Source organism: Coregonus clupeaformis, chromosome 9 (genome assembly GCF_020615455.1).
Source record: "Coregonus clupeaformis isolate EN_2021a chromosome 9, ASM2061545v1, whole genome shotgun sequence".
NCBI classification, from domain to species: domain Eukaryota; kingdom Metazoa; phylum Chordata; class Actinopteri; order Salmoniformes; family Salmonidae; genus Coregonus; species Coregonus clupeaformis.
The window spans coordinates 57,104,626-57,131,790 of NC_059200.1; the positions used below are offsets into that span (position 1 = coordinate 57,104,626).

Genomic DNA, 27,165 nt, shown 5'->3' on the forward strand with positions numbered 1-27,165 from the left:
AGATGATTCAGCTGTTCCTGATTGACTCTCCTGCGTATCCGGTGGTGCTGGGCATGCCCTGGTTGAGTACCCATAACCCAGTGATTTCGTGGCAGGAGAGGGCTCTGATGGAGTGGTCTGCTCAGTGTGTGGGTAGATGTTTGGGTGTTTCCGTAGGGGGCTACCTCGGTGGAGAGTCCAAACCAGGTGCCCGCATTGCACATTCCACCTGAGTATGGGGATTTGGCTATCGCGTTTAGTAAGGCGAGGGCGACGCGGTTGCCACCCCATAGGCAGGGGGGATTGTGCGATAAACCTTCAGGCAGGAGCTGCGCTCCCACGGAGTCATGTGTATCCTCTGTCTCAGGAGGAGAAGAAAGCTATGGAGATTTACATAGACGAATCGCTGAGACAAAGGATACATACGGCCGTCCACTTCCCCCGCGTCCTCGAGTTTCTTTTTCGTGAAGAAGAAGGATGGTGGTTTGCGTCCGTGCATCGATTACCGTGGTCTCAATCAGATTACGGTGAAGTATAGTTATCCACTCCCGCTGATTGCGACCATGACTGAGTCGTTGCATGGGGCGCGTTTCTTCACGAAATTAGATCTCAGGAGCGCGTACAACTTGGTGCGCATCAAGAAGGATGATGAATGGAAAACAGCCTTTAGTACCACCTCGGGCCATTACGAGTATCTAGTCATGCCATACGGGTTGATGAATGCTCCATCGGTTTTCCAATCATTTGTGGATGAGATCTTCAGGGACATGCAGGGACTGGGAGTCGTTGTGTACATAGATGACATTCTCGTGTACTCACCTACCCGTGTCGAGCATGTGGCCCTGGTGCGCAGAGTGTTGCGGAGGCTGGTGGAGCACGACCTGTATGTGAAGGCAGAGAAGTGTCTGTTTTTCCAGGAGTCGATCTCCTTTTTTGGGGTATCAGTTGTCAGCGTCAGGGGTGAAGATGGAGGTAGACCGAGCGTCGGCCGTGCGTAATTGGCAAACACCAACCACTGTGAAAGAGGTGCAGCAGTTTTTGGGGTTTGCGAATTACTACCGGAGGTTTATCCGGGGTTTTGGGCAAGTGGCAGCTCCCATCACGTCTCTCTTGAAGGGGGGTCCGGTGCGTCTGCAGTGGTCAGTCGAGGCGGACAGGGCGTTTGGGAGGCTGAAGGACCTGTTTACCTCGGCCCCGGTGCTGGCGCATCCGGATCCCTCTTTACCATTTCAGGTAGAGGTGGACGCGTCTGAGGCCGGTATTGGCGCCGTGCTTTCACAACGGTCAGGCGCGCCACCTAAACTCCGCCCCTGTGCCTTCTATTCCAAGAAGCTCAGCCCGGGCGGAGCGAAATTATGACATAGGGGACAGGGAGCTGTTAGCTGTGGTACAGGCCCTTAAGGTGTGGAGGCACTGGCTTGAGGGGGCTCAACACCCTTTCCTCATTTTGACGGACCACCGTAACCTGGAGTACATCCGGGCAGCGAGGAGGCTGAACCCTCGGCAGGCTAGATGGAGTATGTTTTTGACCCGTTTCTCTTTTAAGATCACCTACATCCCTGGGTCACAAAACGGGAAGGCAGATGCGCTGTCTCGGCTGTATGACGGGGAGGAGAGGTTCGTGGAGCCCACTCCCATACTGCCGGAGTCGTGTCTAGTGGCACCGGTGGTGTGGGAGCTCGATTCTGAGCTCGAGCGGGCATTACGCACCGACCCTAGTCCACCACAATGCCCGGAGGGTCGGAAGTATGTTCCGCTCGAGTGTCGGGATCGATTGATCTATTGGGCTCACACGTCACCCTCCTCTGGACACCCGGGTATCGGCCGGACAGTGCACTGTCTTAGTGCCAAATATTGGTGGCCCACGTTGGCCAGGGATGTGAGGGTTTATGTTTCCTCCTGCTCGGTGTGCGCCCAGTGTAAGGCGCCTAGACATCTGCCTAGGGGTAAGTTACTGCCCCTGCCCGTTCCACAACGACCATGGTCCCACCTCTCGGTGGATTTTATAACTGACCTTCCTCTCTCCCAAGGGAATACTACCATCCTGGTCGTTGTGGACCGGTTCTCTAAGGCCTGTCGTTTGCTCCCCATGCCGGGTCTTCCTACGGCCCTGCAAACTGCCGAGGCACTGTTTACCCATGTGTTCCGGCACTACGGGGTGCCCGAGGACATTGTGGCTGATCGGGGTCCCCAATTCACCTCCAGGGTCTGGAGAGCGTTTATGGAGCGGTTGGGGGTCTCGGTGAGCCTCACCTCGGGCTACCACCCGGAGAGCAATGGGCAGGTGGAACGCGTAAACCAGGATGTGGGTAGGTTTCTCAGAACATACTGCCAGGACCGGCCGGAGGAGTGGTCAAGGTACGTTCCCTGGGCCGAGATGGCCCAGAATTCCCTACGCCATTCCTCCACGAACCTAACCCCATTTCAATGTGTGTTAGGTTACCAGCCGGTTCTGGCACCCTGGCAGCAGAGCCAGATCGAGGCTCCTGCGGTGGATGAGTGGGCGCGGCGCTCGGAGGAGACTTGGAACGCTGCACACGTCCACCTGCAGCGGGCCCTCCGACGTCAGAAGGCGGCGCTGATCTCCACCGCAGTGAGGCACCGGTGTACGCACCTGGTGATCGAGTCTGGCTCTCTACCAGAAACCTGCCCCTCCGCCTGCCCTGTCGGAAACTGGGTCGGCGGTTTGTAGGGCCATTTAAAGTCCTGAGGAGGTTGAACGAGGTTTGTTATAGATTACAGCTTCCTGTGGAGTATAAGTGTATTAACCCCTCGTTCCATGTGTCCCTTCTCAGGCCGGTGGTAGCGGGCCCACTCCAAGAAGATGAGATCTTGGAGACTCCTCCGCCCCCGTTGGACATCGAGGGGGCACCGGCGTACTCCGTGAGATCCATCTTGGATTCGAGACGTCGGATGGGGGTCTCCAGTATCTAGTGGAGTGGGAGGGGTACGGTCCGGAGGAGCGGTGCTGGGTGCCGAGGAGAGACGTGTTGGACCCGTCGCTCCTGACGGAGTTCCATCGGAGGCGTCCGACGCGCCCTGCGCCGCGTCCCCCTGGCCGTCCCCGAGGCCGGGAGTCGGCGCGCGTCTGGAGCCGCGCGTCAAGGGGGGTACTGTCACGGTTTCGGCCGAGGCTGCCTCTCCTCCTTGTTCGGGCAGGCTTCGGCGCTCGTCGTCTCCGGAATTCTAGCTGCCACCGATAGATGTTTCATGTTCGTTTGCTTTTGTCTGTTTGTGTCACACCTGTTTCTGTTTTACGTAATTAGTGTCCTATAAGTTTCTCGTTGTGTTTGTCATGTGTTGTGTATGATTGTTTTTCGTCAGTGTTGTGTTTGCTCGGTTGAGCATAGGTTCTCCACTGCGCTGGAGCATAGTTGCACTTGTTCGTGCACCACTTCGTTTGTCGCACCTGTTTGTGCGCATTTGCCTTTTCGCCTTGTGCGTAATTTAGCTGTTGGGCTTAGTTGTCCTGTTGCCTGTGTTGGGCCAGAAATACAGCATTTTGGAACCTACAGTCGGCGTCCTGCATTTGATTTCCTACACTACACCTACACACGCCCTGACACCTTCAACCATAGGTTGTGAGGGCATGAAAACATAACCACCAATACGACCATCTGAAAATGTCCACTCATGCCCCAACATGTCTGGATGTAGTTGAAGAATTTGTGTTAAACTAGTCAATGGTTTCTTGGGCGCCGACACAATCATTGCGTCTTCATTATCAGGATGGACCGTCTTGGGGACCTTAGTAGACCAGACCCCTTGATTTCTCAGGTGTTTTATTCTACTGTACATGGTGGGTACCAAGCTCCATTGCTGTTTGACTGGGTTTATCTTGTTTCACTCAGATACAGTGGGGGAAAAAAGTATTTAGTCAGCCACCAATTGTGCAAGTTCTCCCACTTAAAAAGATGAGAGAGGCCTGTCATTTTCATCATAGGTACACGTCAACTATGACAGACAAAATGAGAAAAAACAATCCAGAAAATCACATTGTAGGATTTTTTATGAATTTATTTGCAAATTATGGTGGAAAGTAAGTATTTGGTCACCTACAAACAAGCAAGATTTCTGGCTCTCACAGACCTGTAACTTCTTCTTTAAGAGGCTCCTCTGTCCTCCACTCGTTACCTGTATTAATGGCACCTGTTTGAACTTGTTATCAGTATAAAAGACACCTGTCCACAACCTCAAACAGTCACACTCCAAACTCCACTATGGCCAAGACCAAAGAGCTGTCAAAGGACAGCAGAAACAAAATTGTAGACCTGCACCAGGCTGGGAAGACTGAATCTGCAATAGGTAAGCAGCTTGGTTTGAAGAAATCAACTGTGGGAGCAATTATTAGGAAATGGAAGACATACAAGACCACTGATAATCTCCCTCGATCTGGGGCTCCACGCAAGATCTCACCCCGTGGGGTCAAAATGATCACAAGAACGGTGAGCAAAAATCCCAGAACCACACGGGGGGACCTAGTGAATGACCTGCAGAGAGCTGGGACCAAAGTAACAAAGCCTACCATCAGTAACACACTACGCCGCCAGGGACTCAAATCCTTCAGTGCCAGATGTGTCCCCCTGCTTAAGCCAGTACATGTTCAGGCCCGTCTGAAGTTTGCTAAAATGCATTTGGATGATCCAGAAGAGGATTGGGAGAATGTCATATGGTCAGATGAAACCAAAATAGATATTTTTGGTAAAAACTCAACTCGTCGTGTTTGGAGGACAAAGAATGCTGAGTTGCATCCAAAGAACACCATACCTACTGTGAAGCATGGGGGTGGAAACATCATGCTTTGGGGCTGTTTTTCTGCAAAGGGACCAGGACGACTGATCCGTGTAAAGGAAAGAATGAATGGGGCCATGTATCATGAGATTTTGAGTGAAAACCTCCTTCCATCAGCAAGGTCATTGAAGATGAAACGTGGCTGGGTCTTTCAGCATGACAATGATCCCAAACACACCGCCCGGGCAACGAAGGAGTGGCTTCGTAAGAAGCATTTCAAGGTCCTGGAGTGGCCTAGCCAGTCTCCAGATCTCTACCCCATAGAAAATCTTTGGAGGGAGTTGAAAGTCCGTGTTGCCCAGCGACAGCCCCAAAACATCACTGCTCTAGAGGAGATCTGCATGGAGGAATGGGCCAAAATACCAGCAACAGTGTGTGAAAACCTTGTGAAGACTTACAGAAAACATTTGACCTGTGTCATTGCCAACAAAGGGTATATAACAAAGTATTGAGAAACTTTTGTTATTGACCAAATACTTATTTTCCACCATAATTTGCAAATAAATTCATTAAAAAATCCTACAATGTGATTTTCTGTATTGTTTTTCTCATTTTGTCTGTCATAGTTGACGTGTACCTATGATGAAAATTACAGGCCTCTCTCATCTTTTTAAGTGGGAGAACTTGCACAATTGGTGGCTGACTAAATACTTTTTTTCCCCACTGTATGTCTGAACAAATTACCACCCCTTTCAACCAAGATACTATGCAGTACTATATTCCCCCATATTTGAGTTGTGTGTGTTTCAAAAAAATCTTTGTTCTTTTAATTTAAATGTATTTTGGGGCGGGGAGTGGGGGGGGTAGATCAGCTTTAATATTGCAGATAAATTGTAACTTTGTCACGAGTGTCAGTGTAATGCGGTGGGTCGAAGTCAGGCGCAGGACACCGAACTCAATGAAAACGTACTTTAGTGACAAGTAAAGAAGCAAATACAAAATACCTCCACACAGGGAGGAGCAAACCCGCTCACCAAACGACACACGAAACGAAATAACAAACATGCACAAAACACAATGGGAGCCACCGGGTTAAATAGGGAAGGAGTAATTACACGATGGGAAACAGGTGTGAGACAATCAGACAACAACAGGTAGAACATAGAAACATAGAACATAGATTGGCAGCAGCTAGTATTCCGGTGACGACGAACGCCGAAGCCTGCCCGAGCAAGGAGGAGGGGCAGCCTCGGCAGAATCCGTGACAAACTTCCATCAATGTAATTGTCTGCATCACTTCCAATCCCCCATATGTTTTTTTTACATATAAATATACATACATACACATACATATACACAGACATACATATAAATACATATACATATACATATGTACATATCCTTTAAAAATATATATTTCCCTTTATTACTTTCCAACCCCACCACCTCTTCCCTATTTGGACTAAACTAGTGAACAACAACGCTTAGGCCTCTACCTCCAGCTTATACATAGTATATACATTTGATGGACACAGTCAATTTTACAATAATTATATTTTGTTTGTTTTTTCTCCTGAACTTCTTCTACTCTCAACCTCTCCGATCATTTTCATGATGTCCATCCGGTTTGCTTCTATATGCCATATCTTTCTAACTGTGCTCTTTCACAAAACCTCTCAACCTATAACCTATATGCTCATTATGGACACAGTATGCTTTACATTAGTTATCTTGTTATTAGTTGTTGTTAGTTGTTAATAGTCCCATCCTTCAACTCCATTCAACACCTCCCATCTATCTCTTAACACCCTCCATATTGGATTTCTATTTGCCATATATTTTCCAACTGTACTGTTATGTTTCACAAAAGTTCTGAACACTTCTATTCTCATTGTTTCTACAGATTGTAAATTGAAAATAAACATTTTTGCTAAAAGTATTATTATATTATTGATCGTTTGACTCTGACTTTTCAGATCACCCAGCAGTGCTATCTGCAGGGTTAGCTCCAGGTAAATATTGCAATCCTTCAGCCATTCCTGGACCTGTGACCAAAAACAAGCTACAAATGGACAGTACCAAAACAAATGATCTAATGATTCTGTCTTTTCGCAGCAAAATCTGCAGAGCTGGGAAGATTGTATCCCACATATAAATAACATTCTATTGGTAGCAAGAATTTTGTATAATAATTTAAATTGAACAATTCTAAGTTTTGAATCCGGCATCGTTTTGCATATCATTTCATAAACACTATGCCATGGAATCGGTACGTCAAAAATCTCTTCCCAACCATTTTGCAATCTATATGGGACGGCTGTCAATCCTTTGGGCCTGAAATGAAACTGGTATACTTTTTTATCTATCACAATTTTCTTTAACCAATTATGTTCTTTAATGCAGGGCCGACAGTCAAGTTCCTTACTTTTTCCCCCTTCCACTTTCCTCTTCCATTTTTGCGGTAATGCTGCAATTACAGTGAGGGAAAAAAGTATGTGATCCCCTGCTGATTTTTTACATTTGCCCACTGACAAAGAAATGATCAGTCTATAATTTTAATGGTAGGTTTATTTGAACAGTGAGAGACAGAATAACAACAACAAAATCCAGAAAAACGCATGTCAAAAATGTTATAAATTGATTTGCATTTTAATGAGGGAAATAAGGTGTATTTTATACAGGTAACAAGCTGAGGTTAGGAGCACACTCTTAAAGGGAGTGCTCCTAATCTCAGTTTGTTACCTGTATAAAAGACACCTGTCCACACAAGCAATCAATCAATCAGATTCCAAACTCTCCACCATGGCCAAGACCAAAGAGCTCTCCAAGGATGTCAGGGACAAGATTGTAGACCTACACAAGGCTGGAATGGGCTACAAGACCATCGCCAAGCAGCTTGGTGAGAAGGTGACAACAGTTGGTGTGATTATTTGCAAATGGAAGAAACACAAAAGAACTGTCAATCTTCCTCGGCCTGGGGCTCCATGCAAGATTTCACCTCGTGGAGTTGCAATGATCATGAGAACGATGAGGAATCAGCCCAGAACTACACGGGAGGATCTTGTCAATGATCTCAAGGCAGCTGGGACCATAGTCACCAAGAAAACAATTGGTAACACACTACACCGTGAAGGACTGAAATCCTGCAGCGCCCGCAAGGTCCCCCTGCTCAAGAAAGCACACACACAGGGCCGTCTGAAGTTTGCCAATGAACATCTGAATGATTCAGAGGAGAACTGGGTGAAAGTGTTGTGGTGGTGTTTTTCTGCTAAGGGGACAGGACAACTTCACCGCATCAAAGGGACGATGGACGGGGCCATGTACCGTCAAATCTTGGGTGAGAACCTCCTTCCCTCAGCCAGGGCATTGAAAATGGGTCGTGGATGGGTATTCCAGCATGACAATGACCCAAAACACACGGCCAAGGCAACAAAGGAGTGGCTCAAGAAGAAGCACATTAAGGTCCTGGAGTGGCCTAGCCAGTCTCAAGACCATAATCCCATAGAAAATCTGTGGAGGGAGCTAAAGGTTCGAGTTGCCAAACGTCAGCCTCGAAACCTTAATGACTTGGAGAAGATCTGCAAAGATGAGTGGAACAAAATCCCTCCTGCAAATCAATTTATAACATTTTTGACATGCGTTTTTCTGGATTTCTTTGTTGTTATTCTGTCTCTCACTGTTCAAGAAAACCTACCATTAAAATGATAGACTGATCATTTCTTTGTCAATGGGCAAACGTACAAAATCAGCAGGTGATCAAATACTTTTTTCCCTCACTGTATTTGGTTGTAATTTTGGGTAGAGCAGACATTTCCATATGTTTTTATTAGCTGCATGTACGACATAACTCCACCAGTCCTAACTATGATATCATTTATGAAGATTACACCTTTTTGAATATTTTTTTCAAAATATAATATTTTTCTATCAATTAGTATTTTTGAGTTTAACCACAATATTTGTTGCATTATTTGTTCTGTCGTTTCTGGAGGATTAAATTGAAATTGCAACCAAATTTCTATGGCTTGTTTTAGAAATAGTGATATTTGGGAGATTATTTCCTTTTCAAATAACTGAAAGTGAGTTGTGTGTGTTTGTTAATCTTTTGTGTGTGTGAGGGAAGGACAGGACGAACACAGTGTGAGTTACATGCCAGTCATAGTCTTAACTCTCACTTTCTTTTACTCAATCTCTTTATTCATCAGTCTCATACATTTACCACGACAATCACAGTGACAGGCAATAGTGATGATGATGGTGATGAAGAAGAAGCTGATAATGATGTGGATGAAGAGCAAAAAGTTCTGAGGTGTTTTCGCTGTTCTGCGTCCAGCCTCTGGAAGGAGTCGTGGATGTATTCTTTCATGTTACTGCTTCTCTCAGTCATTCCCTCTATCTGTCTTTCTTTCTTTCAATTTGGCCTTTCTTTTTTTGTAGTTCTTTCTTTTTGTGCCAATAAGCACCTGAGGCCCGGCCTGAAATCCTGCCTGGACTAGCCTGATTAGTGGAACATGGAGCGGCGAGGGAGAGGAGGCGCAGGAGAAGGGAGAGAAGAGAGGGAAGAGGAGTAGGAAGTATAACAAGAGGAAGAAGAAGGAAAGGAGGAGTAGAAGAGGAGGGATGGTGTTTCCTGCTCAGTGCTGAATCCTCCTGATGGACTGGATCTGAGGGGTCTGAGCGTGGGAGCCAAACTCACGGTAACACTTGTACTCTCCTCCATGGCAGTCGCACTCCATGATGTACTGGTGGCCACGGTAGCCGGGGAACTGGTAGCACACGAAGCTACAGGGAGAGAAGAGATCAGGCCAATCAGATACATTGTTACTGTGAGGTGAGTCAGAGTGGGCCAATGGGAATGAGGGTGAGGATCAACTTGGCAATAGGACAGAGTAGTGCAGGCAATATAAGTGCAAAAATCACTACAGTAGTGTGGTATTGGAGTAGCAGCTTCAGGTATGCAATTATAGAGTAGAGGTTGGCCTTTGGCGGTAGTGTTGTTGTAGTAGTAGTAGAAGTATAAGTAGCAGTTATTATTAATAGTAGAGATTGGTCTGTGCCGGAAATGTACAGTAGTAGTAGCACTAGTAGTAGAAGCAGTCATTATTAGCAGTAGATATTGGTCTGTTACGGTAGTGTACAAGTAGTGGTAGTACAAGTGTAGTAGAGTAGTAGTGTACAGAAGTAGCAGTGGTAGTATATTTAGTGTGAAGTGGCAGTGTCCCTGTCATGGAATTAATATGCTTACGCTCCACTCTGGATGTGCATGGATCCAACCTCATTGTTGAACCAGCCCATGGCCTGCAGGGAGGGGTAGTCATCACACATCTCAAACTGGCGACCAATCATGTTCTCCTTCTCATAGATGGTCATACGGGACTCCTTGTGGCTCTGAGAGAGATGGAGAGAGGGAGATAGAGAGAGAAAGGAGGGATGGTGAGAGCGATGAGCGAGAGAGACATGATGGGATGAAAAGACAGACATTGTAACACACAGTTTACATTCTTATAGTATTTAATATATTGTTATTGCTAATCAAATGTATCATAAGGTTATACAATGTTATGCAATGTAAATATTATCTGGTAACATTGGCATGATAATGTAATGTGATCGGATGTTATGTTCATTATGTAATAAAGTAAAGGTAATGCAGTCTGATGTGATGTATTGTAGATACTGTTGATAATGTTGCTATGATAATGTGAGGATCTGTGATAATGTGGAGTGACTCACAGCGGAGCAGATGGGTCTGAAGGAGATCATCCTCTCGATGCGGTAGGAGTTGCTGCCGCTGTAGGCCTCGAAACGGGGGTAGTCTCCCTTCTCCAAGACAAACTGCTGGCCACTGAAACTGGAGTGCTCATAACCCACCCAGCTAGAGGGAGGAAGATGGATGGATGGATGGAGGGAGGGATGGATGGAGGGAGGGAGGGAGAGAAAGGGAGATGGAAAGAGTGAGATAGTGATGGAGGGAGATGGAATGAGAGAGAGGGCGATGTAGGGAGACAAAGGAAGGTAGGGAGAGGAAGGAAGAGAGAAAAGAAAGGGAGATATTTTGATTGAAATCAAGGAAAGAGAGACAGTGATGGATGGAGAGAGAACAGAAAGAAGAGATGAATAAGGAGAGAGAGAGATTAGTCAGTGCCCAATGTAATAATGGCTGCCATTGGCTCATGCTAGCCTGCTGGAAAACCTCTTTCATGTTTTGGGAAAAGTTTTGGGACTACTTACACTCCACACTCGACCTTCAGGGAGCGGATGTTCTCCATGCCACACTCCATGATGTTCTGGCAGCAGGCGGTGAACTCCATACGTTTTCCCTGGAAGTACTCCTGGTCGTACACAGTGATCTTCCATGGGCCCATGGGCATGGGGTTCATGGGGTTCATGGGGTTGGTCAGAGCCATTATGTCCTTCTGTCTCAGTGCTGACCTGGAGACAGAGAGGAGGGAGGGAGAGAGACAGGGACGGGAGTTAAAACAAATAAATAAACATGCAATCATCCATACTGACATTTTTCTCCAAGCATGTCTCTGCATATAGACAATCATCACTGTATATACATATAAATAATTCACTAAGACATCCCACATTGTCTTGACGCTCCCAGTGAATGGCCCATAGCCTCTGGTCCCCGGACATGTAGCTACAGAACAACACAGTTCATTGACTCATGAGGTAAAGCCTTCAGACAGATGCTTGACCAGCTCTATCCACCTTGTTATTCTGCTGCTCTTCCAAAGCCCTAATAAGCTCTTTTAAATAGAGTGATCTATGCATGATGACCAGCCATTCATACCTCTCCCACGGGGGGCCAGTATGAAAATGTATGCACTCACTAACTGTAAGTCGCTCTGGATAAGAGCGTCTGCTAAATGACTAAAATGTCAATGTAAATGTAAGCTCCCTATCATCATAGCCTCAATGGTTCTTAGACTATTTTATACCATGATCCACCTAAACTGAAGCCGTTCAAATAATAGTATTGTAATCCTCCAAAGAAGATAAAACAAAACAAAAATGTATCCTAATACTAACAAGTCTTCAGTGACAACTCCCAGGCACCACCCACCACTGGTTCCAGATACATCATTTAGGAAACACTACCCTATTGTCCCCTGCTCTAATAGCCCTGCTAAGCTCTATCACACAGACAAATAGAAGTCTATGGGCTGGATTCCGGGACCCAGATCAAGCCTGAAGCCTAACGTCATGAACTTAAAAAAACATGCTCAATGGAGAATCTCCAATGATCTAGCTTTATAGTTAGATAAACATAAAGCTATGTGTCAAGGCCCATCAGATCAGACCTATTCAAACAGATAGGACTAAATTAAGTCTGTTAGATAAACATGAAGCTATGTGCTAGCAGACCTACCTAAAACGTAAGCTGTGTGTCACAGGGTTCCACTGAGCGGTCTGCCAGGGAGGTGTGTGTGTGGGTATATATACACCCCCGAGGCCTGGGGCTAGGGGGTCGGCCACACCCACTTCACTGTCAGCACTTTGTTTTGGGATCCATTGTTACTGAGCTTGAGTCTGCCTGAGATGGGGTTAACACACATACATATACACACACGCACGCACACGCACAAATAACGTAGGAACACAGACCTACAGACACATACTGTCACACCAATGTAGACACAGACAGACCAACATAGAAAAACACAAACAGAATTCACACACTGTACACACGTTAAAACAAACACACCTAGAGTATACGATATCCACTGAGTATACAAAACATTAAGAACACCTGCTCTTTCCATGACATAGACTGACCAGGTGAATCCAAGTGAAAGCTATGATCCCTTATTGATGTCACTTGTTAAATCCACTTCAATCAGTGTAGATGAAGGGGAGGAGACAGGTTAAAGATGGATTTCTAAGCCTTGAGACAATTGAGACATGGATTGTGTATGTGTGCCATTTAGAGGATGAATGGGCAAGACAAAAAGTGTTTGGTGTTCCTATTGTTTGGTATACTCAGTGTGTAAAAACTATTATAAACCGGGTAGTTTGGGTCCTGGATGCTGATTGATTGAAACAGCATTTCAGCCGTGTGTATATCATTTACATTTTACATTTTAGTCGTTTAACAGACGCTCTTATCCAGAGCGACTTACAGTTAGTGAGTGCATACATTTTCATACTGCCCCCCCGTGGGAATCGAACCCACAACCCTGGCATTGCAAACGCCATGCTCTACCAACTGAGCTACACGCAATGCAATAGACCAAGGGTATGACACAAAAAATACTTGTTTACCGTTCTATTGATGTTGGCAACCAATTTATAATAACAATAGGCTTAGCGTCGTGCATAAGAACAGCCCTTAGCCTTGGTATATTGGCCATTATAAACCGGGTAGTTTGGCTCCTGGATGCTGATTGGCTGAAAGCCATGGTATTTCAGGCAATATACCACGGGTGTGACAAGAAATTACTTGTTTACTGTGCTAATTGTGTTGGTAACCAGTTTATAATAGCAATAAGGCACCTTGGGGGTTTGTAGTATGTGGCCAATATACAACAGCTAAGGGCTGTATCCAGGCACTCCGCGTTGCGTCGTGGAAAGAACAGCCATTAGCCATAGCATATTGGACATATACCACACCCCCTCGGGCCTTATTGCTTAAGTATACCACTAACTCTTTATTATGACAACAATATAATATAACTTTACTTACTAGGCATTTTTAGCTCAGTGTAACAGTGTTGGTCAAAAATACACTTTACGGGTCATTTGGGAATTACATAACTGATCAGCGTTTTGGAAATAGTAGTAGGACATTTGTTAGGGTGAGGGGGCAGTGGTACAATGCCAGGGGGGCAATGAGGGGGAAATAGAAACCTGGCCTCTGCCATGGGGGAGGGGGTGGTGGTTGGGTAGATCTATACATTGGCAAAGACTGGTGCTGTTTTTTTGGTATTGGCTAGTTATTTCTGATTGCCAGCGTGAATGGACCATGTGAATGGACCATGATTAAATAAAATATCAGATGTGGGGGTGGTGTAAAAGTGAGAGAAAGAGAGAAATAGATGGAGAAGTTCATTGATGAAAAAGAAGAGCTCTTCTTGCCATGGATACAGAGAGCAAATAGATCTGTTCTCCTCTGAAGTGATGTTGCAATATATGGATGAGATTCAGAAGAGTTGTTTGTCAATGTTACTCACTGTTCACATAGGCAATGTTCATTAGTTTGTGTTCTAAAGTAGTGTATAGTTAAGTATGTACCTAATTATTTACACAAGCTATCAACATCAACATTTCAGTCATATTCAAGATTCTTCCAAGATATCTTTGGTTTTTGTCTACAGTTCCAGTCAAAAGTTTGGACACACCTACTCATTCAAGGGTTTTTCTTTATTTGTGATATTTTCTACATTGTAGAATAATAGTGAAGACATCAAAACTATGAAATAACAAATATGGAATAATGTAGTCACCAAAAAAGTGTTAAACAAATCAAAATTGGTGTTATATTTGAGATTCTTCAAATATCCACCCTTTGCCTTGATGACAGCTTTGCACACTCTTGGCATTCTCTCAACCAGCTTCACCTGGAATGCTTTTCCAACAGTCTTGAAGGAGTTCCTTCACTCTGCGGTCAGACTCATCCCAAACCATCTCAATTTGGTTGAGGTCGGGGGATTGTGGAGGCCAGGTCATCTGATGCGGCACTCCAACACTCACCTTCTTGGTAAAATAGCCCTTACACAGCCTGGAGGTGTGTTGGGTCATTGTCCTGAAAAACAAATGATAATCTCACTAAGCCCAAACCAGATGGGATGGCGTATCGCTGCAGAATGCTGTGGTAGCCATGCTGGTTAAGTGTGCCTTGAATTCTAAATAAATCACAGACAGTGTCACCAGCAAAGCACCCCCAAACCATAACACCTCCTCCTCCATGCTTTACGTGGGAAATACACATGTGTAGATCATCCGTTCACCCACACTGCATCTCACAAAGACAAGGCGGTTGGAACCAAAAATCTCCAATTTGGACTCCAGATCAAAGGACAAATTTCCACCAGTCTAATGTCCATTGCTCGTGTTTCTTGGCCCAAGCAAGTCTCTTCTTATTATTGGTGTCCTTTATTAGTGGTTTCTTTGCAGCAATTCGACCATGAAGGCCTGATTCACGCAGTCTCTTCTGAACAGTTCATGTTGAGATGTGTCTGTTACTTGAACTCTGTGAAGCATTTATTAGGGCTGCAATCTGAGGTGCAGTTAACTCTAATGAACTTATCCTCTGCAGCAGAGGTAACTCTGGGTCTTCCTTTCCTGAGGTGGTCCTCATGAGAGCCAGTTTTATCATAGTGCTTGATGGTTTTTGCGACTGCACTTGAAGAAACTTTCAAAGTTCTTGACATTTTCCAGATTGACTGACTTAGTGTCTTAAAGTAATGATGGACTTTGGTTACTCTTTGCTTTTTTGAGCTGTTCTTGCCATAATATGGACTTGGTATTTTACCAAATAGGGCTATCTTCTGTATAACACCCCTACCTTGTCACAACACAACCGATTGGCTCAAACGCATTAAGAAGGAAAGTAATTCCACAAATTAACTTTTAAGAAGGCAAACCTGTTAATTGAAATGCATTCCAGGTGACTACCTCATGAAACTGGTAGAGAGAATGCCAAGAGTGTGCAAAGCTGTCATCAAGGCAAAGGGTGGCTACTTTGAAAAATCTCAATTATAACATATATTCTGATTTGTTTAACACTTTTTTGGTTACTACATGATTCCATATGTGTTATTTCATAGTTTTGATGTCTTCACTATTATTCTACAATGTAGAAAAAGTAAAAATACAGAAAAACCCTTGAATGAGTAGGTGTGTCCAAACTTTTGACCGGTACTGTATATGCTTGTGTGCAGTGGGGAAAAAAAGTATTTAGTCAGCCACCAATTGTGCAAGTTCTCCCACTTAAAAAGATGAGAAAGGCCTGTAATTTTCATCATAGGTACACGTCAACTATGACAGACAAATTGAGAAAAAAATCCAGAAAATCACATTGTAGGATTTTTAATGAATTTATTTGCAAATTATGGTGGAAAATAAGTATTTGGTCACCTACAAACAAGCAAGATTTCTGGCTCTCACAGACCTGTAACTTCTTCTTTAAGAGGCTCCTCTGTCCTCCACTCGTTACCTGTATTAATGGCACCTGTTTGAACTTGTTATCAGTATAAAAGACACCTGTCCACAACCTCAAACAGTCACACTCCAAACTCCACTATGGCCAAGACCAAAGAGCTGTCAAAGGACACCAGAAACAAAATTGTAGACCTGCACCAGGCTGGGAAGACTGAATCTGCAATAGGTAAGCAGCTTGGTTTGAAGAAATCAACTGTGGGAGCAATTATTAGGAAATGGAAGACATACAAGACCACATGCAAGATCTCACCCCGTGGGGTCAAAATGATCACAAGAACGGTGAGCAAAAACCCCAGAACCACACGGGGGGACCTAGTGAATGACCTGCAAAGAGCTGGGACCAAAGTAACAAAGCCTACCATCAGTAACACACTACGCCGCCAGGGACTCAAATCCTGCAGTGCAAGACGTGTCCCCCTGCTTAAGCCAGTACATGTCCAGGCCCGTCTGAAGTTTGCTAGAGTGCATTTGGATGATCCAGAAGATGATTGGGAGAATGTCATATGGTCAGATGAAACCAAAATAGAACTTTTTGGTAAAAACTCAACTCGTCGTGTTTGGAGGACAAAGAATGCTGAGTTGCATCCAAAGAACACCATACCTACTGTGAAGCATGGGGGAGAAAACATCATGCTTTGGGGCTGTTTTTCTGCAAAGGGATCAGGACGACTGATCCGTGTAAAGGAAAGAATGAATGGGGCCATGTATCATGAGATTTTGAGTGAAAACCTCCTTCCATCAGCAAGGGCATTGAAGATGAAACGTGGCTGGGTCTTTCAGCATGACAATGATCCCAAACACACCGCCCGGGCAACGAAGGAGTGGCTTCGTAAGAAGCATTTCAAGGTCCTGGAGTGGCCTAGCCAGTCTCCAGATCTCAACCCCATAGAAAATCTTTGGAGGGAGTTGAAAGTCCATGTTGCCCAGCGAAAGCCCCAAATCATCACTGCTCTAGAGGAGATCTGCATGGAGGAATGGGCCAAAACACCAGCAACAGTGTGTGAAAACCTTGTGAAGACTTACAGAAAACGTTTGACCTGTGTCATTGCCAACAAAGGGTATATAACAAAGTATTGAGAAACTTTTGTTATTGACCAAATACTTATTTTCCACCATAATTTGCAAATAAATTCATTAAAAATCCTACAATGTGATTTTCTGGAATTTTTTTTCTCATTTTGTCTGTCATAGTTGACGTGTACCTATGATGAAAATTACAGGCCTCTCTCATATTTTTAAGTGGGAGAACTTGCACAATTGGTGGCTGACTAAATACTTTTTCCCCCCACTGTATGTACACTTGTATGCTGGAGGCAACTTTCCTTTTCTTTTCTTTTATGAATCTAAATGAACATGAATTGTGGAGCTGCCATTATTTCCATGTACAGTTTATTGCCTATCCATACGTAAGGCAGGGCTCGCTCTGTCTGGTACAATGGGAGAGCAGAGAGGACAGAGGATATAGTAAAACGCTACAGACTCTTCTAAATCTCTATGGCTCTATGCCTCTCTCCCATGTATGTCATTGTGCTGCTAAAGCAAACAAGCAGAGATGGGACAAAACAATATAGAGAGAGACTGGTGGGACTGTACAATGCTTAACATCTAACAGAGGCTACAGCATCCATCCACTCCACTCCTCTCACCAAACAATGAACTTATTGGGAACAGCTTACTAAGGTCAGCACATTTCTCAGGCCTCTCTCTCTCTCTGTGTGTGTATGTGTGTGTGTGTGTGTGTGTGTGTGTGTGTTTCTCAGTGAATGTGGGTCTATGCATATGTTTTGGATGTGTTGGTGTGCTGCGGCTTTGCTGCTAGAATGTGTATAAAGCATATCAATGTGTGTGTGTGTTTGTGCGTCCGTGTGACACCCTTAGCATTTATTCCTCTGTGTGTGTGTGTGTCTGTGTGTGTTTCTGCTGATGTTTGCAGCAGCCCAGACGTGACAAAGAGTCAAGCACTGTCAGCAAGCCTATGGGAGGAGCTCTCTGTGACCATATATACTCTACCGTATACAGACATCAGCCATTCAACACACACGCACGCGCACACACACACACATACACACACATACACGCCTTAGATCTATGCTAAGGAACATAATCACTGTATCAGATGAACATTTAAAGTAAGGGAAAAAAGTATTTGATCCCCTGCTGATTTTGTACGTTTGCCCATTGACAAAGAAATGATCAGTCTATAATTTTAATGGTAGGTTTATTTGAACAGTGAGAGACAGAGTAACAACAAAGAAATCCAGAAAAACGCATGTCAAAAATGTTATAAATTGATTTGCATTTTAATGAGGGAAATAAGTATTTGACCCCCTCTCAATCAGAAAGATTTCTGGCTCCCAGGTGTCTTTTATACAGGTAACGAGCTGAGATTAGGAGCACACTCTTAAAGGGAGTGCCTGTATAAAAGACACCTGTACACAGAAGCAATAAATCAATCAGATTCCAAACTCTCCACCATGGCCAAGACCAAAGAGCACTCCAAGGATGTCAGGGACAAGATTGTAGACCTACACAAGGCTGGAATGGGCTACAAGACCATCGCCAAGCAGCTTGGTGAGAAGGTGACAACAGTTGGTGCGATTATTCGCAAATGGAAGAAACACAAAATAACTGTCAATCTCCCTCGGCCTGGGGCTCCATGCAAGATCTTACCTCGTGGAGTTGCAATGATCATGAGAACGGTGAGGAATCAGCCAAGAACTACACGGGAGGATCTTGTTAATTGATCTCAAGGCAGCTGGGACCATAATCACCAAGAAAACAATTGGTAACACACTACGCCGTGAAGGACTGAAATCCTGCAGCGCCCGCAAGGTCCCCTGCTCAAGAAAACACATATACAGGGCCGTCTGAAGTTTACAATGAACATCTGAATGATTCAGAGGAGAACTAGGTGAAAGTGTTGTGGTCAGATGAGACCAAAATCGAGCTCTTTGGCATCAACTCAACTCACCGTGTTTGGAGGAGGAGGAATGCTGCCTATGACCCCAAGAACACCATCCCCACCGTCAAACATGGAGGTGGAAACATTATGCTTTGGGGGTGTTCTTCTGCTAAGGGGACAGGACAACTTCACCGCATCAAAGGGACGATGGACGGGGCCATGTACCGTCAAATCTTGGGTGAGAACCTCCTTCCCTCAGCCAGGGCATTGAAAATGGGTCGTGGATGGGTATTCCAGCATGACAATGACCCAAAACACACGGCCAAGGCAACAAAGGAGTGGCTCAAGAAGAAGCACATTAAGGTCCTGGAGCGGCCTAGCCAGTCTCCAGACCTTAGTCCCATATAAAATCTGTGGAGGGAGCTGAAGGTTCGAGTTGCCAAACGTCAGCCTCGAAACCTTAATGACTTATAATATAATGCCATTTAGCAGACACTTTTATCCAAAGCGACTTACAGTCATGCGTGCATACATTTATTTTATTTTTTTGTGTATGGGTGGTCCCGGGGATCGAACCCACTACCTTAGCGTTACAAGCGCCGTGCTCTACCAGCTGAGCTACAGAGGACCACTGGAGAAGGACTTGGAGAAGATCTGCAAAGAGGAGTGGAACAAAATCCCTCCTGAGATGTGTGCAAACCTGGTGGCCAACTACAAGAAACGTCTGAACTCTGTGATTGCCAACAAGGGTTTTGCCACCAAGTACTAAGTCATGTTTTGCAGAGGGGTCAAATATTTATTTCCCTCATTAAAATGCAAATCAATTCGTAACATTTTTGACATTAGTTTTTCTGGATTTTTTTGTTGTTGTTCTGTCTCACACTGTTCAAATAAAACTACCATTAAAATTATAGACTGATCATGTCTTTGTCAGTGGGCAAACGTACAAAATCAGCAGGGGATCAAATACTTTTTTCCCTCATTGTACACAGGTTGCTGTTTGTTTAGGATGAATGAATGAATCCTGTTTTGTAACAGATTCTTCTCTCGCTGCAAAAAAATGTGGGGGTGAAAAAGCAAAAACATTATCTACAAAGAAAAGACTGCTAATCATTCTCCACAATCATAGAGTCCGCCCTTTTCTTTTGCAGTGTTCTCTTTCCGTTCTTGCACCTTTTATGGAAATGTACTATAGAAAACAAACTCAGCAATGTAATTTTTCCAAATGGACTTTTCAGGACAAATTAGAAAATGCTCCCTTTTCAGCATTGATGACACCCAAACCATGACAACCAACCCATCCTGAAATGTCCACTGTGACTGGCTCTGCAGTAGATGCAGCTGGCCTTTAGGATGTAGCATTTCCTCATGGATGAGTGAGAACTTGTAGAACTGCTGTGACATTCTGGAACAACTGTGACATTCCAGAATCTGTTTGACATTCCAGAATGTCTGGGATATTCACTAGAAATCTCATGGACTAGACTGTATGTCATTGGCCATACTGGCATAGGCCTGTCTGTTTTACCATATGGTACATTTTAATAACCTAAAGTTGCCTTGTCCACATGCACCTTCCTTCTCACTGATCTGAAAGAACAGGCCAGCCAGGTGAATGCAAACCTCAGCTTGGCATCTGCTGTATTGCAGAGGCAAGGAGAGAAGGCCGCTTTTTTAATATGCAACCTATGACCCTATAGGAAATAAACCTAAATGATGTATAGACTGCTGTCTAGTTCAGTGACACTACACGGTCTGATCAGTACGGGGTTTGGTACTAATAGGCTATGTTATCCAATGAAATACTAGTCTCGGAAAGTCAGACCCACTCTCCGCGAAGTCGGCAGAAAGCAGATGTTTCTGGTTTTCAAGGGTACAGTATTTTCAACCTAACTTCCGTTTCCCCTGAAAAACGGAAGTTGGGATTCGGCTCAGGCATCTTTCTACGCCTTCTACGTTAGGTTAACTCAGACCCTAGGCAAGCCGGAATATTGGTACATCGTGTGAGGTAACTCGTATCTCTACGGAGACTAATTAAATACTACTAAGGCATTCAGTGTTGTGGTTCTGATCTATTACTCAACTGCACTTCCTAATGCATGTGCTGCAAATAATGAAATAATCTGGAGAAATATAGGCTATATAGGTTTATAGGCCTACCCCATATGATTAATATATCTGTTTGGTCCTCTGACAAACCAATAGGCCTACTTGCCTTCAATTGATGGAATCAGCAGGCAGCATAATTTCAGCTGATAAAACAAAACATTTTTTGAGTGACATCCAAATGGACCATACCATAATTATGAGAGAGGGGTAGCGCCCAATAGGGATCAAATAGGATATTATATCAGATGTCTAAGCTGCAGTTTGTGGATAAGCTGCAGTTTGGGCATTTGGATCTTAACCAGGGCTCGACAAAAGAAGATGATGCGCTGCCACTTCCTAGAGACGGTTTAAAAAACCATCAACCCACCACACCCCTTTTTCCAATTATTGACCAAAAGGCACAAATCTCACTTTGCCTTGCAATCTTTACGAGGCAGCTGCAAGCCAGCAGACGACACCACCAGAGACTGTTTTGGACATAGGATACAGTGCGTTGTTGGTGGATTTGTTTGATGAAGGGAGGAGAGAGAGCAACACTACAGCAGCATCATCTCCTGCAGACCTCAGCTTGGAAAGAAGAAGGGATTTGAATTAAGCACCAAGGAGCTACAGACAGCAGCTGTGCAGCCTTCACAGAGGGAGAGAGAGAAGGAAGAGGGGAGGGAGGGAGGACGACTGTTTTGTATCTTGCAGGCCCGGGCTAGGAGAAGGGGGAGGAGGGACAGAGAATGAGCTATTCTTGCACCAGCAGACGCAACAGCCAGGACCCGTCAAGCCCTAAGAAGTCTACCGGTAATAATCCTGGCAGTTGCGGTGGCGGAAGAGATAGCGGAGGAAGCAGCAGTAACCCGAACGCAAGCCCAAACCCGAACGCAAACCCAAACCCAACGGCAGCGATGAAAGTCAAGAAAGGCTGCAACTCGACGGACGTGGGGGTCCCGGCGACCAAGGAGGAGGACCTTCTCGCGAACACAGTGATCACTCCTGAGGACGTACTGGGCTTGCAGAAGATCACCGAGAGTAAGTTTGATAGTCCACATACCACACTAGGCTAACCGATTGACTGGCTGCTTTGGGTAGTCTAATAATATGATGCTTAAAACACACGCATAAAACCCCACTCATTCATTGAATGAAGAGTGAAGGGGCCAAAGCAAAGTGTTGCAGAGAGTTTATTTTTATTCAACAGCTTCCTTCCTTTCCATTCTGTTCATGCATTCATTGCAACAATGTAACCACGTTCCATCTTCTCTGGTTAATCAATACATTGTCAACAGCTGATGTTTACGGGAAACTGGGCGCTATATTTGTTTGCATATCGTGCATAACATAAAGCCTCCTGTCCTGATCTGTGTCGAGGTAAGGCTACATGTTAGTGATCTGGCATAAGCTACAGCTTGTGTCATTGTCAGTGGGAGCTTATGTGTTTGAGAATACAACTAGGCTACCTATCTAGCTGGGGCTTGTTCATAAAGGCATAACGTTACAAAACAATAAAGATGCATTGTCTACAACAGACATGAATATACAGGTAACTGCCAGAATTATGGAAACACTTGAGTAAATGAAAGATACAAAGGTGTGTTTCCTGAGTTATTAAGCAATTAACATCCCATCATGCTTAGGGTCATATATAAAAATGCTGGGCAGGCCATTATTTTGTCCATTATTTTGGCTACCATGGCTATGTCCCCATAGGATGGCAATGGAAAAACACTTGGTTAGTTATAAAAAAAAACAAAAAAAACGCTATTCATAAATATGAATACAGAACTTGTTTTTGCGTGGATTCCACGACCCGGTTAGCTTTTAACGGCTAGGACCGCTATTTCTTGTCCCGGAATCCCGCTTAAGAGAAAGGTTGTAGCCTGCTTGACAGAGACGCTAAGCTGCTAGCCACCAAGCTAACGAAGTTGGTACCAGATGAGTTTTGCAATGGAGCCCTCTTTGTCTGGAGAACTAGATGAACGGTTCCAGCGCTGTAGGAGCTGTATCTATTACGCTTTGTTTCGGGACAAACCGGATCACTCGGAGTTCCAATGCGGCAATTGTTTACTTGCCGAGGATTATAGGCTTGAGGTGGCTTCCTTGATCACGCAGGTCGCCAGCCTACGTAAGAAACTGGGGAAAAAGCAGAGTGGAATGTTTACATTTTCTACGCCAGTGGCTGGACGGTGTTCGTGCTTGTTGGATGCATCTCCGCCTTGTCGTTTGTCGTTATCCGACTGGCCGGTGTTGCCCGGAGCTCCCTTATTTGATAGCGCCGTCGAAGGAGCACAGCATGAGGAGAAAGGCAATCAACGATGGTCGCATGTCACAAGCCGTGGAAGCCGAAGACAGCAACCTCCCGCAAAGCACTCTACATTCCCAACAAGAGGCCCGGAGCGGATACAAACAACGAATAGTTTCGCCGTCCTGGAGCCTGATCTTCCCGCACCTTTGTCGCTGTGGGTGCCTGTGTCTGCGGCCGCAGTGCCTACTACTACGATTTCGAAGTCGACGTCGACAACTTTCCGTCCCTGCTCTGGATCGAGCAGGGCTTCTCCATCTGTCGGAGGCCTGCATCCTGTGAAGCGTGGGAGTGGGTGGATTTCCTTGTGCTTCTCGCCAGCCTTGATTTTGGGCAACTCCATGGTAAGAAATGTGACCGTTCCTGGTGCAAATACAATGTCCTATCCCGGAGCTCGAGTAAATTACATTACTAAGCTGTTCTCTAATGTACTATGTCAGAACATGGAAATCGATTCTATCGTAGTCCATGTGGGTTTTAATGACATTATGAAGGGCAGCTCTGAACAGTTGAAACTGGATTTTAAAGAGCTGATTGACTCTCTGCAAGACACTAACAAAAAACCCATCATATCTGGCACTGTGCCCTCTCTGAATTGTGGCATTGAACGCTTTAGCAGGATTCTTGCTCTTCACAACTGTCTATGTGATTATTGCAGCTCAATGGGGTGTAATTTTTGTTGACAATTTTGATACATTTTGGAAACAAAACACGTTTATAAGGAGGATGGGATCCAACCAAATCATTTGGGTTCCTGGATCCTTTCACAGCATTATAAGGCTGCATTGAGACAATGACTTAGCAATGACCCAAGCCCAGCTCAGATAATCCCTACCATTGTGACGCAGAGTTGTCAAAATGCTTCAGCAAATGTACATTACATCAGGGGCGTCGGTAGACACAATGTGGGTAACCTGGTTTGTGTCCCTTTAGCTGCCCTGGGTGCCTCTGCTGATCCTGCAGCTGTTGTTTGCAGTGATCATGTGCCTAGTAACCAGATTTATACTGTTAGCACTGAGCCGGTGTGCCCGAGGTGGTAGTCCACTGTGTGCAGCTCACCCTGCACTAACATAAAGAACATGAGCACATCTAATGCTGGTAAGCTTCCCAGTAAAGCAATAAAAACAAGTAAGCATCCCAGAAGAAAAGTGCTCAAAATAGCCCACGATAACATATGTAGCTTAAGAAACTAGGTTAGATAACACCTTTGATGATACAGTGGTAGCAATACAAGGTTACAACATTTACAGAAAATATAAAAATTATAATGGTGGAGGTGTTGCTGTTTATATTCAGAACGACATTCCTGTGAAGATTAGAGAGGATATAATGTTAAATACTTGAAGTAATATGGCTACAGGTTCATCTGCCTCACCTAAAGCCAATTCTGGTGGGAAGCTACTATAACCACCAAGTGCTAACAGTGTACTTTCTGGGTGATTTAAATATTGACTGGGTTTCATCAGGCTGCCCACTCAAGAGAAAGCTTCGAACTGTAACCAGTGCCTGCAACCTGGTTCAGGTTATCAGTCAACCTACCAGGGTGGTTACAAACAGTACAGGAATTAAATCATCAACATGTATTGATCATATCTTTACTAATGCTGCAAAGATTTGTTTGAAAGCAGTATCCAAATCCATTGGATGTAGTGATCACAATACAGTAGCCATATCTAGGAAAACCAAAGTTCCAAAGGCTGGGCCTAATATTGTGTATAAGAGGTCATACAATATGTTTTGTAGTGATTCCTATGTTGTTGATGTAAAGAATATATGTTGGTCCGTGGTGTGTAATGAGGAGCAAACAGACACTGCACTTGACACATTTATGAAATTCCTTATTCCAGTTACTAATAAGCATGCACCCATTAAGAAAATGACTCTAAAAACTGTTAAATCCCAGTGGATTGATGAAGAATTGAAAAAGTGTATGGTTGAGAGGGATGAGGCAAAAGGAATGACAAATAAGTCTGCCTGCATAACCGATTGGCAAACATATTGCAAATTGAGAAATCATATGACTAAACTGAATAAAAAGAAGAAGAAACAGCACTATGAAACTAGGATAGATGACATAAAGAATGATAGTAAAAAGCTTTGGGGCACCTTAAATGAAATTTTGGGAAAAAAGGCAAACTCCACTCCATCATTCATTGAATCAGATGGCTCATTCAACACAAAACCAACTGATATTGCCAACTACTTTAATAATTTTTTCATTGGCAAGATAAGCAAACTTAGGCATGACATGCCAGCAACAATTGCTGACACTACACATCCAAGTATATCTGACCAAATTATAAAAGACAAGCATTGTAATTTTGAATTCCGTAAAGTGAGTGTGGAAAAGGTGAAAAAATAATTGTTGTCTATTAACAATGACAAGCCACCGGTGTCTGACAACTTGAATGGAAAATTGCTGAGGATAATAAAGGACGATATTGCTACTCCTTTTTGCCATATTTTCAATATAAGCCTACTAGAATGTGTGTGCCCACAGGCTTAGAGTGAAGCAAAAGTAATTCCGCTACCTAAGAATTGTAAAGCCCCCTTTACTGGCTCAAATAGCCGACCAATTAGCCTGTTACCAACCCTTAGTAAACTATTGGTAAAAATTTTGTTTGACCAGATACAATGCTATTTTACTGTAAACAAATTGACAACAAACTTTCAGCATGCTTATAGAGAAGGACATTCAACAAGCACAGCACTTACACAAATGACTGATGATTGGCTGAGAGAAATTGATGATAAAAAGATTGTGGGGTCTGTTTTGTTAGACTTCAGTGCGGCTTTTGACATTATCGATCATAGTCTGCTGCTGGAAAAACGTATGTGTTATGGCTTTAGACCCCCTGCTATAATGTGGATAAAGAGTTTCTTGTCTAACAGAACCTAGAGGGTGTTCTTTAATGGAAGCATCTCAAACATAATCCAGGTAGAATCAGGAATTCCTCAGGGCAGCAGTCTAAGCCCATTGCTTTTTTCCATCTTTACTAACGACATGCCACTGGCTTTGAATTCATCCAGTGTGTCTACAGTGGGGAGAACAAGTATTTGATACACTGCCGATTTTGCAGGTTTTCCTACTTACAAAGCATGTAGAGGTCTGTAATTTTTGTCATAGGTACACTTCAACTGTGAGAGACGGAATCTAAAACAAAAATCCAGAAAATAACATTGTATGATTTTTAAGTAATTAATTAGCATTTTATTGCATGACATAAGTATTTGAGACATCAGAAAAGCAGAACTTAATATTTGGTACAGAAACCTTTGTTTGCAAATACAGAGATCATACGTTTCCTGTAGGTCTTGACCAGGTTTGCACACACTGCAGCAGGGATTTTGGCCCACTCCTCCATACAGACCTTCTCCAGATCCTTCAGGTTTCGGGGCTGTCGCTGGGCAATACTGACTTTCAGCTCCCTCCAAAAATGTTCTATTGGGTTCACGTCTGGAGACTGGCTAGGCCACTCCAGGACCTTGAGATGCTTCTTACGGAGCCACTCCTTAGTTGCCCTGGCTGTGTGTTTCGGGTCATTGTCATGCTGGAAGACCCAGCCACAACCGATCTTCAATGCTCTTACTGAGGGAAGGAGGTTCTTGGCCAAGATCTCCCGATACATGGCCCCATCCATCCTCCCCTCAATACGGTGCTGTCGTCCTGTCCCGTTTGCAGAAAAGCATCCCCAAAGAATGATGTTTCCACCTCCATGCTTCACGGTTGGGATGGTGTTCTTGGGGTTGTACTCATCCTTCTTCTTCCTCCAAACACGGCGAGTGGAGTTTAGACCAAAAAGCTCGATATTTGTCTCATCAGACCACATGACCTTCTCCCAGTCCTCCTCTGGATCATCCAGATGGTCATTGGCAAACTTCAGACGGGCCTGGACATGCGCTGGCTTGAGCAGGGGGACCTTGCGTGCGCTGCAGGATTTTAATCCATGACGGCGTAGTGTGTTACTAATGGTTTTCTTTGAGA

At 44.4% G+C, this 27,165-nt stretch overlaps 2 protein-coding genes across 3 annotated transcripts in view; one reads left to right on the plus strand and one right to left on the minus strand.

The window, feature by feature from the left end:
• Positions 1-8,885: 8,885 nt before the first annotated feature.
• On the minus strand, positions 8,886-12,151 carry LOC121574475 (beta-crystallin A1-like). The gene is made up of 5 exons (XM_041887087.2): positions 12,089-12,151; positions 10,942-11,142; positions 10,444-10,585; positions 9,956-10,098; positions 8,886-9,492 (listed from the first exon to the last, which is right to left on the minus strand). Exons 2-5 carry the CDS (start codon positions 11,115-11,117, stop codon positions 9,345-9,347), a joined length of 609 nt encoding a protein of 202 aa, XP_041743021.1. The 5' UTR covers positions 11,118-11,142; positions 12,089-12,151; the 3' UTR covers positions 8,886-9,344.
• A 9,146-nt stretch (positions 12,152-21,297) lies between these two features.
• LOC121574476 (protein unc-119 homolog A-like) overlaps positions 21,298-27,165 on the plus strand; it is a 63,472-nt gene continuing 57,604 nt past the window's right edge. Inside the window, exon 1 of one of the 2 annotated variants that reach the window (XM_041887089.2) lies at positions 21,298-21,910. In XM_041887089.2, coding sequence (XP_041743023.2) covers positions 21,619-21,910 — 292 coding nt within the window. In that variant the 5' untranslated portion in view covers positions 21,298-21,618. The remainder of the gene's footprint in view (positions 21,911-27,165) is intronic. The other variant, XM_041887088.2, reaches the window with a different exon arrangement.

Bases quoted from the DNA above. Each gene is read 5' to 3' on its own strand.
- LOC121574475 (XM_041887087.2), bottom strand. From the start codon at position 11,117: ATGGCTCTGACCAACCCCATGAACCCCATGAACCCCATGCCCATGGGC. The intron at 10,586-10,941 runs GTAAGTAGTCCC...TCCTCCCTCTAG, and splicing joins CTGAAGGTCGAGTGTGGAGT to CTGGGTGGGTTATGAGCACT. The intron at 10,099-10,443 runs GTGAGTCACTCC...CATCTCTCTCAG, and splicing joins TCAGACCCATCTGCTCCGCT to AGCCACAAGGAGTCCCGTAT.